We start from the raw sequence: 14,867 nt of genomic DNA, 5'->3' as shown, positions 1-14,867 counted from the left end.
AGGCAAAGTTGGCCGTGGCAGAATTTGAACTCAGAGCATCAAGACAGATGAAATGCTGCTAAGTATTTTGCCAGCTTGCCACCTTAATAATAATAATAATAATAATATTAATAATAATAATCTCAACAATAATAATAGGTGTAGGAGTAGCTGTGTGGTAAGTGGCTTGTTTATCTACTGTCTATGATGACAAATTTTATCAAATAAAGTAGCTTGTTTATCAACCACATGGTTCCTGGTTCAGTACCACTGTGTGGCACCTTGGGCAAGTGTCTTCTACTCTAGCCTCGGGTCGACCAAAGCCTTGTGAGTGGATTTGGTAGACGGAAACTGAAAGAAGCCCGTCGTATATATGTATATATATATATGTGTGTGTATATGTTTGTATGTCTGTGTTTGTCCACCCAACATCGCTTGACAACTGATGCTGGTGTGTTTATGTCCCCATAACTTAGCAGTTCAGCAAGAGAGACTGATAGAATAAGTACTAGGCTTACAAAGAATAAGTCCTGGGGTCGATTTGCTCGACTAAAGGCAGTGCTCCAGCATGGCCACAGTCAAATGACTGAAACAAGTAAAAGAGTAATAATCTTAACAATATTAGCAACAATAACACCAGTAGTAACATGAACAATATTGTTAGGGTCAATGGGAACATAAAAACAAACCAATGAGGAAGTCTTTTTGTTGTTTCTTGGTATGCTAGGAAAAGTTGCTAATTCTCCCTCAAATCATACCTCACTACCTTAGAATAAGGAAAAGACAGGATCGTCATGGTGGGAATGCCTTTGATCACAGGTCTGTTCAGTTAAAGCTTACACTAGGCTAAGCAACAAAAACAACAACAACAACAACAAAAAGGATGAAACCTCTGTGTGATCACTTGGCCTGTTAGAAATAACAGCCAAATTTCCCCTTAAGTCATATTTTGCTTTCTTAAACTGGCTGACAGTAATGGTAGATTATATAGTGTCTGAATAAGAAATGACTGGATTACTTTTGATCTTTGACCTACTTAATGAGGATTGATCTGGGGTTAAGCTATATTATCAATCAAAAATAATGTTAGAAAGCAACAGCATTAACCAAAAACCAGAAATCTCTATCATCATATTTACACAATGCACTACTATTACTTATTACACAAGATTCACCTCTGTCTACCATGGCTCACAGTGAACTGCTTATCAACCCAAATTGCCAATCGTTCACAGTTCTTTGTTTTATAACAAATAATCAGTCCACCCTTAGTCACTTGTGAGGTGGTCGGAATCCTTTCACAACAATATATATATTACATGTTACGGTCATCTCTACAGATTTTCTATAGAAATTATAGCCAACGCTATAATTTCTACTGAAAATATGAAGAGATGACCTTAACACGTGATTTAAGAGTACTTCTAACACAATAGCATATGGTATTGACTTATAAAAATGCTTAATATACTCTGTGGCATATTATGGTTGCATAATGAAATACCATGTGCCTACAAATCATTAATATATATATATATATATACAATTAAAACACTCCTGTCACAATCTGGGACCTTGAAGACTGCTTTAATGCAAGAAAGTATACTAGTCCCTTAATATTTGATATTCAATATTTCATCTATTCAATAAGACAATCAATACTTCATTTCATTTTACTATATATACTATTTATACTATATATTCTATATTCTACATTAACATTATAAAGAATATGAATAAAACATAAAAAACAGAGTTGGAATTTCTTTGAATAATATATATCCCTCTATACACAATCATACAAACCCCCTTTATATATATATATATATACATACAATAATCTTTTGCCATATCATGGTTTATTATTTAGGCTTATGTTGATTCCTCTGTCGTGTTATTTTGCATTTATAATAAAATAAATACATACAAATTATAAAAATAATTTAAAAAAAATATACAGTACAGTACTGTTTCAACTTTTGTGGATTTTCACCTATTGCGGGTGGTTTTGGAATGTCACACCCATGATAGTTAAGGGATTATTGCATATATGTGAAGGCGTGTAGCTTAGTGGTTAGGGTATTTTGGCTCATGATTGTAAGGTCATAAGTATGATTCCTGGAAGTGCATTATGTCCTTGAGCAAGACACTTTATCTCACATTGCACCAGTTCACTCAGCTGGTAAAGAATGAGTTGTACCTGTGAATCAAAGGGCCAATATTGTCACACCCTGCATCATGCTGAATCTCCCTGAGAACTACTTTAAGGTTATGCATGTTTGTGGAATGCTCAGCCACTTACATGTTAATTTCATGAGCAGGCTGGTCTGTTGATCAGATCAACTGGAACCCTTGAAATTTTTTGGGAGGCCTGAAATTTTTTGGGAGGGATAAGTTGATTACATCGATCCCAGTACTCAACTGGTACATATTTTATTGACCCTGAAAGGATGAAAGGCAAAGTTGACTTCCATGGCATTTGAAGACAGATGAAATGTTGCTAATTATTTTGTCTGGTATGCTAGCACTTCTGCCAGCTTGCCACCTTAATAATACTACTACTACTACTACTAATAATAATTATAATGTCGTTGCCCGTGCTGCTGGACTGGCTCTTATGCAGGTGACACATAAAAAGCACCATTTGAGTGTGGCCGTTGCCCGTGCCGCTGGACTGGCTCTTATGCAGGTGACACATAAAAAGCACCATTTGAGTGTGGCCGTTGCCAGTACCACCTGACTGGCCCTCGTGCTGGTGGCATGTAAAAGCACCCACTACACTCTCGGAGTGGTTGGTGTTAGGTAGGGCATCCAGTTGTAGAAATTCGGCCAGATCAGATTGGAGTCTGGTGCAGCCATCTGGTTCACCAGACCTCAGTCAAATCGTTCAACCCATGGAAAGTGGACGTTAAACGATGATGATGATGAAATAGCTACAACTATCGCAATAATAATTGACTACCACATTAATTACAATGACAGTAGTTATAATTATTTCTTAATTTCAGTATTAATGATTTCCAATTTACCAAAGCAGTAGTGACTCACCACCACCACCACCACTACCACCACCACCGCAAACAGCATTATCAGCAACTACAATAAATACAATAATATTAGAAAAAGAACATCAGCAACAACAACAACAACAGATATAACAATAACAGCAATAGTAGTGCCAGCATTAGTAACTACAACAACAACACTAATAGTAGCAACAACAGCAAACACAATAAACAATATTAGGGGAAAAAAAGAGAAACAATAACAACAGCAGTAACAACAACAACAACAACAATAATAATAATAATAATAATAACAACAACAACCAGTGATAGCAGCAAGAGCAAGGAACAATATATAAGCAATATTAGCCAACATCAAAAAGGTGAAAAAGAAGAAAAAAATGCGATAGCAATGTTATTAATTACAATGACAACAACAATAACATCAGCAACAATAGCCGCACTAGTAATTAAGAGAATTCAATTTGCTAGGCAGATGGAAGGAGAGTAATTTGTGTTTTACCTCTCTATCCTCATCACCCCCCCCCACCACACACACACAATTCTTTTCCATTCTGTTGAGATGATGGTTGTAGTGGGAATGAGCGAAAGAGAAAGAGAGAGTGAGTTGAATGTACTTGTATTAATAATATATAAAAAAAATTCTGTGAATCCAAAGTGAATGAAGAGCAAAATAAGGTGGTGGAAGATGGAGAATAAAAAAGAATTGTCATCATCATTTACCATTCATGCTCCCTCCGTTGCTGGCTGTTTGTCATGGTCTAATGAGACCAAGGACTGCATCGTGTTCCATTATCTGATTCAGCAGAGTTTCTGTGGCTGGATGCCCTTCCTAATGCCAACCACTTCACGCTGTGTTCTGGGAGAAGGGTTTCTTTTATTTTTGAGTGCCACTTACACTATTGAGATTGCCAAGATTACAAACCCTGGAGGAGGTGGGTGAGTCAGCTTCATGCTAGGGGACAAGAGGATTAAACTATGAGAAAATGGATGGATGGGTGGGATTGCAGGAGATAGATAATGCCGATGAGGTGCCCAGGTGACACCCACAAGGCACAAGGTGAGTAGAAGTGAGTGGATGGGTAGTTTGCAAAATTGTATGGGAAGGAGATGAGGGGATGGATAAAAAAAAAAGGAAATGTTTTAAAGTTAGAAAGGAGGGTGTCAAAGAAGTAGGCAAGCAGAGTGAGGTAACATGAAGTATGTTCATCTATCCCTTTTTGGGTGTGAATAAACCAATGATGGACACTGTGTTTGACTTGCTTGTAGAACTGGCACTCTGTTGGCTATGATGCTTTTAAATATGGTCATTGAGACTAATGTAAAGTTGAAAAAGACTGTGTGAAATGGGCATAAGTTGAAATGTGCTTGTAATAGCAATACTGCCTTTCTTTAGGTTACAAACTATGTACCTGAGAGAGGGGGAGATGGGCAGGTAGAAAGCAAGGTAGAGAGGGATATGGAGAGATGATGATGGTGTTCTTGTAATGTCCCTTCTTTTATGCATGAAGCCTTGAGGCTGAGCACTTCATGCCAGTGAAACGCTCAACAGTTATACAATACTCCTCCTTACACCTACAGCTATACCACTTGCTCCTGACTGCTCCCACTCTTCTGTTTCTTCTCTACTCTTCTTCATCACTTTCTTCCTTTGGCTCTCTATTTCCTTCACGTCTCTCTCCCTCATCATCATCTTTTTTTTCTCTCATCACCACTCTCTCCCTCATCTTCTCTCATTCTCTCTCCCCCTCTCTAATTCTCTCTCCCTCTCTCCTCAAATTTTTATTATTTATTTTCTCTCTCTCTCTCTCTCTCTCTCTCTCTCTCTTTCTATCCACAATTTACTGTTTCTATCACTCATACCACCTCCCTTTTCCTTCATTCTCTTCAACTATTTTCTCTCCATATCCCTCCCTACCTCACTCTCTACCTGTTAATCATTAAGAAAACATCTAAAAGCCAATACTGAAGTGGAAAACCAAAGAAAATACATGTGAAAATATGTATCACAGGCATGTGTGGTAAGAAGCTTGCTTCTCAGCCATATGGTTCTGGGTTCAGTCCCACTGTGTGGCATCGTGGTCAAGTGTTTTCTGCTATAGCCTTGAGCTGACCAAAGCCTCATGAGTGGATTTAGTAAATGGAAACTGAAAGAATTGTCCTATATATAGTCAATACACATTTCAAACATAACTCTTTTGTTGGAAAGGAGGAATGGAAAAGCCCAAAGAAGGGAAAAAAATCACCAACACCATGTACATAGTTACATTGCTGATATGTGTGTGTGTGTGTGTTTGCATATTTTTGTTCCCTACCACTGCTTGATGACAATGCTGGTTTGTTTATATCTGTAACCTTGGTTTGGCAAAAGAGACTAATAGAATAAGTACCAGGGTTAAAAAAAAAGTCCTAGGGTTGATTTGTTTAACTAAAACCCTTCGAGACATTGCCATAGTTAAATGACTGAAACAAGTAAAAGATAGAAGATAAACTATTTATTAAAACAGATATAAGCAAATAAATTTTCAAAAATGTTTTTTTTCTCTGTCCTTTAAACCAATTACTAACGTAAGTTAAGGTATGCCTACTCTGAAAATCTCATCTTCCTATGATGGTAGTTACCATTTGATGGGAGGGTAAGACCCCTGATGTTGTTTAGTTCTTTATCTGGCCTGAATATCCCACCAGTTTTATGTTAAAACTGACCAGGTTGAGCCTCTCACACTTACTCGACAATGTCATTCTAAAAATAAAAGCATTATTAATCACATTCAAATCCTGAAGGTACGAGATAATGGATGATTAATTCAAAACAATAGGAGACATGTGAGATGGAGAGCTGCTGAAGAGGTCACAGGTGTGTGATTAAAGATTTCCAGACAGTAGTCATAATCATAAGAACGATGATAATAAACAAGTGAAGAGCAAATATATAGTGCATGTGTTTATTTCACAAGATAAAAAAAAATGGCCATCCAGAAATATAACAACATTTGACAGAGTAGTTTGAAGGCTAAAGGGTTAGAAAAATCCACAAAAAAAAAAGGGTGAAGTAGTTTTGTCAATCTTTTCCTGCTAACCTTGTTCTTTACATGGCTGTTCTTTCTAAGGAACACACTGTTCAAGTCTCCCCCACCAGCTATTAAGGGGTCTGTATTTTACTTACATACATCTTCCTTTCACTCCACTCAAATGACCCTAAGCTGCTGCCACCACCACCACCATAAGGAATTTTCTATGCTTGTCTTGCTAGAAATAACAGCTAAATTTCCTTCAGATCAACTTCTATTGTATATAACCACAATGTTGATCCCTCACTCTTACATTTCTCTTCTCACTTAGGTTCTCTATATTCCTCGTCGTCATTGTCATCATCTCCCCTGCCCCTGTGCTATTCATTGATTGATTCATTCATTCACTGCCACCCTGAAAGAAAAGTTACCGTTTGGGGTGGAGGTTGGGATAACAACAGTATCTGGTGGGGTTGTTATGATGATGAGGTGGTTGTGGGGTGGAGATATGGAAGGATTAGGCTTGTTGCCAACATCTGGTTCAGTCCCAGGGTTTGAGCTGGGGGACAGGAAGGGTCTGAAGAGAGAATGGATGGCTGGACGGATGGATGAATGGATGCTATATTGGATGGAACCTGTCACAGGAATATGTCTCCATGTTGACACAGAGTTCACAGTAGTGATGATGATGATGGTGGTGGTGGCGGTGATGGAAGTGGTGTTGGTGGCGGTGATGGAAGTGGTGTTGGTGGTTGTGATGATGGCAGAGATGGTGGTGTAACATAATGGTGTTGGTGCTAATGAAGGCAGAGGGGTGGTGGTTGTAGTGGTGGTGGTGGTGGTGGTTGCAGTAGTGGTAGCAATAATGATGGTATTGATAGTTGTGGTGGTGTTGGTGTTGATGGCTGCAATGATGGTGATGAGTATTGTGTTATGTTATGGCTGCAGTGGTGATGGTGTGAGGATGATAGTAATAGTAGTTATAGTGGTAGGGGGGGAAAGAAAATCGGTGATATTAGCAGTGGTAGCAGCAGTGGTTGTGGTGGTGGCAGCAGCAGCAGTGGTGGTGGATTGTGATAGTTGTGGTAGTAATAGTAGTGTTGCCAGTAATGGCGATGATAGTGAAAGTGGCTCGGTAGGTATTGCCATGCCAATGGGGCTGACAGATTGGGATCCTGGCAGGAGCAGGTGCTAGGAAAGTAAGTAAAGTGTTAAGAATGAATTAAGGGTTCCAGTGACAAATGGCTAAGCTTTTGCCACTGTTGAGATGGTTCTCACTCTGGGGAAGACCTCTTGATGTTATGAAGACCTTTATTCTTTTACTTGTTTCAGTCATTTGACTGCGGCCATGCCGGAGCACCGCCTTTAGTCGAGCAAATCAAACCCAGGACTTATTCTTTGTAAGCTTAGTACTTATTCTATTGGGATCTTTTGCCGAACCGTTAAGTTACGGGGACATAAACACACAAACATCGGTTATCAAGCGATGTTGGGGGGGCGGAATACACACACACACACACACATATATACACATATGATGGGTTTCTTTCAGTTTCCATTCTACCAAATCCACTCACAAGGCTTTGGTCAGTCCGAGGCTATAGTAAAAAAACACTTGCCCATGCAGTGGGACTGAACCCGGAACCATGTGGTTGGTGAGCAAGCTACTTACCACACAGCCACTCCTGTGCCTATATGTTGTTGTTGTAATTGTTTAGCCCCAGTTCCATCCTATAGAGTAGATCTATATTTAATCAAAAGCATTCCATTCTTGACTATTCCAACCTTAGGCCACATCATGTCCTTTGTTTTAAAGACAAAAAAGTGTTATTAGAAGGAGATTTAGCTGCTATTTCCAGCAGGTTAAACAACTACATTGGCTCCTTTATTGGTTTCAGATCTTTTGTATTTCTCTTGTGGTGGTTCTCTGCAAGCACAAACCCCACATTCTGTCTATGTCCAGTTCTTTCTGTCTCTGTTAGTACAGAGGGAGATTTGGCTGCTATTTCTAGTTCTTGTGACTGACTATATAGAAGCTCTTCCTTAGCTCTAGATTTTCCACATTCCAGTTGGTGCTGGCAGCAGAGTGTGGTGATGGGGGGGGGACAAGTATAAGTCCCACATTCTCTCTCCCCTCTCTCTCTCTCTCTCTCTCTCCTTCTGCAATGAAAGAGGGAGAGAAAGTTTAATGAGTTCACATGCCCTCAGTGAACTATCTACTCCTTACTCCCCCCCTCTTGCCAGTGCAACAGAGAAATACATACCATACACAATCACACAGAGAGAGGCAATAAAAAACAAAACAAAACAAAAGATGATGAAGAGGGGGAGGGAGGGGGTGTATAATTAGATCAAAGGCCCTAGCCTATCTATATTTCCATCACACCCTTTCATCCATTCATCTTTCTTCCTCTCCTGCCTTTTTTTCCTTACAGCTGCCATTTTGCTTTGCTTTGCTGATTTTTTTTTTTTAACACTGGTTGTTGAGTGTGCATGTGTGTGTGTGTGTGTGTGTGTGTGTGTGTGTGTGTGTGTGGCTGGTTACTATCGATTTCTTTTGATCAGATACAAAGCATACGATGTGGAGAAGGGGAAAAAGTGTGTGTTTGCGTGGGGGGATATAGTCAATGGAATCAATACCAGTAAACTACTGTTAACTAATTCTGTATTCTATCCACCTTAGAGAGAAAGAGGATAAACATTAAAGTAATTTGTACCACCTCCCCAAACCCCCACCCAACCTTGCCCAACCACAACCAAAGAGATTGGAGTTCAGAATGTAGATGGAGTGGTTGCATCAGAAGCATTAACCATTTCAATACAACCTGCTTGATTTCCGAGGTTGAGTTTGCCTTTCATCCTTTCAGAGTCAATAAACTACCAGTTATGCACTGGGGGGGGGGGGCGATCTAATCGACTTAATCCCTTTGTCTGTCCTTGTTTATCCCCTCTATGTTTAGCCCCTTGTGGGCAGTAAAGGAATATATATGATACAAATTTCCTGTTTTAATATGATCCAAATTAAAACTTTGTTGCTGTCTTGGGAGAGTCACCGTGCCAGTGATAATAACTCACACACAGGTTCAGTTTCACTTCTTTTCTGTTGGTCAATTTGTGAAATATCTTATCAATTAACTAATTGATCGTTTGTTCAATGTACTAGTTAAACAATCAATTGCCATTTGTTATCTTTTCAGTGAGTTAATAACTTCCTCTCCACAAAGAGGAAGTCACTAAGTTACTGAAAATGTCGCAAACAGAATTTTGGTTAACAAACAATTGATTGATTGATTGATTGTTTAACGAGCAACAGTAAGCAAATGATTGATTAGTTAGTGTTTTTTTTATCTTTTACTTGTTTCAGTCATTTGACTGTTTTCATGCTGGGGCACTGCCTTGAAGGGTTTTAGTTGAACAAATTGACCCTAGGACTTATTTTTGAAGCCTAGTACTTATTCTATTAGTTTCTTTTTGCTGAACTGCTAAGTTATAGGGATGTAAACACATTGCTACCACTTATCAAGTGGTAATGGGGAACAATCACACTCACACATACACACACACACACGCGCGCGCACACACACACACACGACAGGGTTCTTTCAGTTACCATCTGCGAAATCTATTCACAAAGCTTTGGTTGGCCTGTGGCTATAGTAGACACTTGCCAAAGGTGTAACACAGTGGGACTGAACTCGGAACCATGTGGTTGGGAAGCAAGCTTCTTACCATACAGTCATGCCTGCATCTAATTGACTAACAACAAAGAAATCAAACTGAACCTCTGTGTGTGTGTGTGTGTGTGTTATTGGCATAATAACTCTCTCAAGACAACAAAATTTGTGTCAACACATGAATTCCCATCAACAATTTTGCTAAACAATTACAAAAACGAACTAAATTAAAACCTTCCATCATGATTTCATGTTAATTTTATGTTTCAAACATCAATTTAATAATGTCAAAGTTCTCTCACTAAATTCTTTGTTATTTTCAAAATTAACTGAAACAAAGAAATATGCTAACTAAAGGATTAAAGCAGCAGTTCTCTATTTGATTTGATTTTATGGTTCACTGGAGACCAAACAAAAAATGGCTTTTGCTCTTCACAAGGAAAGCTTTCAAAAATTATTTTAGAATTAAAAATTTAGGACAAGATGCAGAAAGCTTAGTTTATTTTATTAACCATATTTACTCTTTTAAGTCTGGAACAGGCCTCATTTTGCCAAACTCTAAGTTATGGGGGGGGGGGTAAACAAACTGGTACCAATAGTTGAGTAGTGGGCTGGGGTGGAGGACAAACATGTGTGCTTGTGCTCTCTCACACACACACACAAGCAATTTATTTTTAATGGTTGAACTCAAAGTAGATAAAGCTATATAAAAAAGCGATTTTAAATTTTGGCACAAAGCCATCAATTTTGGTGAGGGGTAAGCCAATCACATTGACCCCAGTGTTTAACTGGTACTTATTTTATCAACCCTGAAAAGATTAAAGGCCAAGTCAACCTCAACAGAACTTGAACTCATGATATACTGCTAAGCCTTTTGCTTGGTATGCTAGTGAATCTGTTTGCTCACCACCTTAAGCTATATAAATAATGTGTTAATGTTGGATTGAATAACCCTTTGGTTAGAAGATATCTATATGCTTTTATTTATAGCCTTATCTACTTTGAGTTCAACTGTTGAAAGAAAATTATCTCACATTTTCTTGAGCAGTGGTTTTCAACCATTTGTTACCTATGGACCCCTTTGATTTCTATTTTACTCAGATGGACCCTCCTAGCTATTCAATGTTTAAAAAGTCATGTTATATCTTTGTAACTAAATATCATTAGGGATTGTATAAAAACATTGTTAAAACATTTTGTGTATTGTAGAAGTATAACTGATTTATTGCAGATAAATTTTAACAAAATCTTATATGGACCCTGGTTTAGAACCATTGTCTTAGGGGCTCTGTATATGTAGAGTGCATTGGGAGATTTTTAGTTGGGTTGTGGGATATGAGCTTTTCATAACATGCAAGACTTTTTTGTCTTCAGGTATAGTCCATCAGTAGTTCTCAACTGGGATCCATATGAGATTTTTGGGGTCCATACTACAAAATAGTAAATTGGGGATCCACAATGGTATTTTAAGGTTCCTGAAAAAAATTTGCTTTAGATGAATATATTTGTATGTATTGCAAGAAATTGATTGTTTTTTTTTTCTCTGACATTTTACATTGTCCAACCTACACAAGTTAATGGGTGGAAAAACAAAATAGGAATTTCAAAAGAAGTTTCTATAAAACTAGTTTTTAAACATTGATTGGCTATGGGGAGTGGGGAGGTCTATCAGAATGAAATAGTAATCAAAAGGGTCCATTGATAAAAAATGGTTGAGAACCCCTGAACTAAATGAAAGTGGCCAATTGGTTGAGTCAGTAGAGTGCCAGATTGATCACTTTGTGGCAAGGGCTCCAGATCTCTATGCTCTTGAGTTCAACTCCTGCTTAAGTCAACTTTGCTTTTTATCCTTTTGAAATCAATAATAAATTATCAATGATATACTAGGATCAATTCTTCTCTTCCTTTTTGCCTGTCTTTTAGATGAAACCAGCTTTGGTCAGACTTGACAAGGATAGGCTGTGTCAGGTCTAAAAAATGTTCAATGTATCCTTTCATTTTTTTTTTTAGACAGAAGGTTGTATTATCAAGGTGATTTTGCTGGTCTGTCTGTTTTATTTATTTTTATTGATATATTCAACTGAAACACCGGATTCTTCTCTAAAACAATGTTACAAGATTTGCTTCTTGGAAATCCTGTATAATAATCATCATTGATGTAAAATGAGATTTCAACTACATTTTGCTTGTGTAAAAATATAAAATTTTAGTGAGTGGAAACTAAAAAAAAAATTTTAAGAACTGATGACAAAACCTGTTTTGCTATTATCTACTGCCAACTAAAGATAACACTCTTTTACTAACATCTTGTTTATTCTCCTGCTTGCTTACCTGTGTTGCTGTGGAATTAACATAGAAACGGATGCTGACTGTTCTTGTTTGCCAGGTAGGCTATAAAAAAGAAAAAACATTTGAAATTGTGGAAAGGAATTTCTTTCTTGTTCTTTGATGATTTTTGGCTTGTCTCTTATTTTTCTTCAGGCTTTCTCTTTATTTCTTTCTCTCTTTTGTTTCTCTCTTTCTCCCTAAAGATATTTATATATATATATATATATATATATTATATATATATATATATATGAAATAACACAAATGGGCTGAGGTTGATTACAGCTGTTTCAGATATATTTTTTTTATTGATGAATAAATCAATTACATCATGCAAAAAATCTGTTTTCTTCAGGTGAATTAAAAATTAAATTAAAATTTAACATTTAGGACTTTTCACACAAAGAGTATAGAATGTATATTGACTCTCACATCTCAGTACCAGTTGAAAGAATAAAAAAATCTTGATTCTGTTGAATCCTGCAAATAATTATACACACACACTGATTATCAATTACATATACTTAATGTATATGTTTTGTGTATTTTCTGGTGGATGCAATAGCACCAGGTGTTGGCTCACCTTCAGTCTCATTTTGGTAACTCATCTTTAGGTGCTCATCACTCCCAAATGGGATTGAAGGTAACTCACCTTCAGTTCCATTCGGGAGTGGTGGGTGTTTCACCATTTTTGTGGCCTGTCAACATCATGTACCCATCAAGTCACTTGGCCATATATATGCTGAGACCCCCTTTGGTCATGACTGACCATGGGATTGCACCTAGAAAGTTACCCTTCCAGACACAAGTCCAGGCAAAGTTGTTTATGGAAGACCAGTAGCCACCCATGTATACCGGCCTTCCCTCTCCATGCCACCAGTGTTATCCAAGGGAAGGCAAAGGTTGATACAGCTTGGCACCTGTGACGTAGCAACTCATTTCTACAGCTGAGTGAACTGGAGCAACATGAATTACAGTTTCTTGCTCAAGAACACAACATGCAGCCTGGTCCGGGATTCGAACTCACAACCTCACGATCGTAAGCTCGACACTCTAACCACTGAGCCATGTGCCTTCACTGGCCATATATGTGTGTGTGTGTATATATATTTAAAAAGATATATAGACTGCTCTACTTCTTAGTGTACTTCTCCAGATTTATGTTTTTCTAAAAATTATATATATATATATATATATATATATGGTGGTTGTCTACTCCTTATGCAGAGTCTGACCACCATTTGTATTTACACCTTAGATGCATCATAGCATCTGATGTGGCTTTTTAAACCAGGCAATATATTAAAAAGACATCCACGTAAGATGCGTATCTGATTTGGACCACCAAGAACTGCAGTTAAATTATGATCTTTGTGGATTTTAAAATGTCTTTTGAGTCCTCCATTAGATTTGCATACCTTATAGCATACATGGCATTGAAAGGTGTGCACAGATTAAGTAGTTGGTGGGGGTTCATTTTCATCCTTCTTTTCTGGGCAAGTCATGGAAGTAGAGTCTTGAAGTATCTTCCTCCATAGGGTCCTATTAGAAGCAACCATCATTAGACTTTCTGGTTGGATTCCCAAGCATGACTAAATGAAACTATCCTGTCTTGTCGTTCTTGGTTTGTCTCTAGGTCTTCTGCTGGTTGTCTTGGCTTGAAAAATCTGTAGCTACTTGACCTAGAAAAATTCCCTGATTTCCAAGCTACACACCCTGTTGAGTAACTTTTCTCCAGAGATCCTTCACAGGAGCCCCATTTCAGCCACTTGTGTTTGTAGTTGTACTGTTTTGATCATTACCCAACACTCATAATCATAAATGATATATATATATATATATACATATTTAAATGTGTGTATACATATACATGCACTGATATTCATTGATATATATATATATATATATATATATATGGTTGTGTAGTAAGAAGCTTGTTTCCCAACTACATGGTTCTGAGTTCAGTCCTACTGCGTGGCACTTTGGGCAAGTGTCTTTGGGCCAACCAAAGCCTTGTGAGTGGATTTGGTAGACGAAAACTGAAGGAAGCCTGTTGTATATATGTATATAGCTATGTGTGTGTGTCTTTGGTTTTTTCGTTTGTCCCCTACGATTACTTGACAACTGGTTTTGGTGTGTTTATGTGCCTGTAACTTAGCAGTTTGACAAAAGTGACTGATAGAATAAGTACCAGGCCTAAAAAAAATAAGTCCTGGTGTCATTTTGTTTGACTAAAACCCTTCAAGGCATTGATCCAGTATGGCCACAGTCAAATGACTGGTACAAGTAAAAGGAAATATAAATATATGGCAGGCTTTTTTTCAGTTTCTGTCTACCAAATCCAATGACAAGGCTTTGGTCAGCCCAAGGCTATAGTAAAAAACAACCCACTTGACCAAGGTGCCACACAGTGAGACTGAACCTGGAAACATGTGGTTGGGAAGCAATCTTCTTACCACACAGCCATACCTGCACCTATATATGTATATGTATAAGATAATTCTTACAAGGAAGAGGATGACACTAACTTCAAAGTATTGCCTTGCTCACTGTCATCTCTCTCTCTCTCTCTCTCATACACACACAAACACACACACCCACACCCACACACACATAGAAAGAGAGAAATTTTTGTTTTGATAATTTTGAATGAATTTTTGATTGCTTAGTTGGAGAATGGCTTTGCTTTCTTTTCAGTTCTTTTACATTACTGGTTGTTGTTTTTTCTTTTCTTTTCTCTTTCTTTCACTCCTATGTTATTCTTCCTCATTTTTTGTGCATGTCTGCATATATAAATGGGGGATGGTTGATAAACAAGAAGAGCCCTCGTATGTCTTAGAAGTGTGTGT

The 14,867-nt window shown here is 37.8% G+C and overlaps 1 protein-coding gene across 11 annotated transcripts in view; it reads left to right on the top strand.

Annotated features, from left to right (window-relative positions):
- LOC115217392 (ral GTPase-activating protein subunit alpha-1) overlaps positions 1-14,867 on the top strand; it is a 288,611-nt gene that overhangs the window by 251,419 nt on the left and 22,325 nt on the right. For 10 of the 11 annotated variants that reach the window (XM_036507627.1, XM_036507628.1, XM_036507625.1 and 7 more), the window contains one exon: positions 12,047-12,076. The exons of the other annotated variant lie outside the window; for it this stretch is intronic. In XM_036507627.1, coding sequence (XP_036363520.1) covers positions 12,047-12,076 — 30 coding nt within the window. The remainder of the gene's footprint in view (positions 1-12,046; positions 12,077-14,867) is intronic. 11 annotated transcript variants of the gene reach the window in all.

The sequence above is a fragment of the Octopus sinensis genome, linkage group LG11, assembly GCF_006345805.1.
Source record: "Octopus sinensis linkage group LG11, ASM634580v1, whole genome shotgun sequence".
In the NCBI taxonomy this organism is placed as follows: Eukaryota; Metazoa; Mollusca; class Cephalopoda; order Octopoda; family Octopodidae; genus Octopus; species Octopus sinensis.
This window is presented reverse-complemented; position numbering and strand designations above follow the sequence as displayed.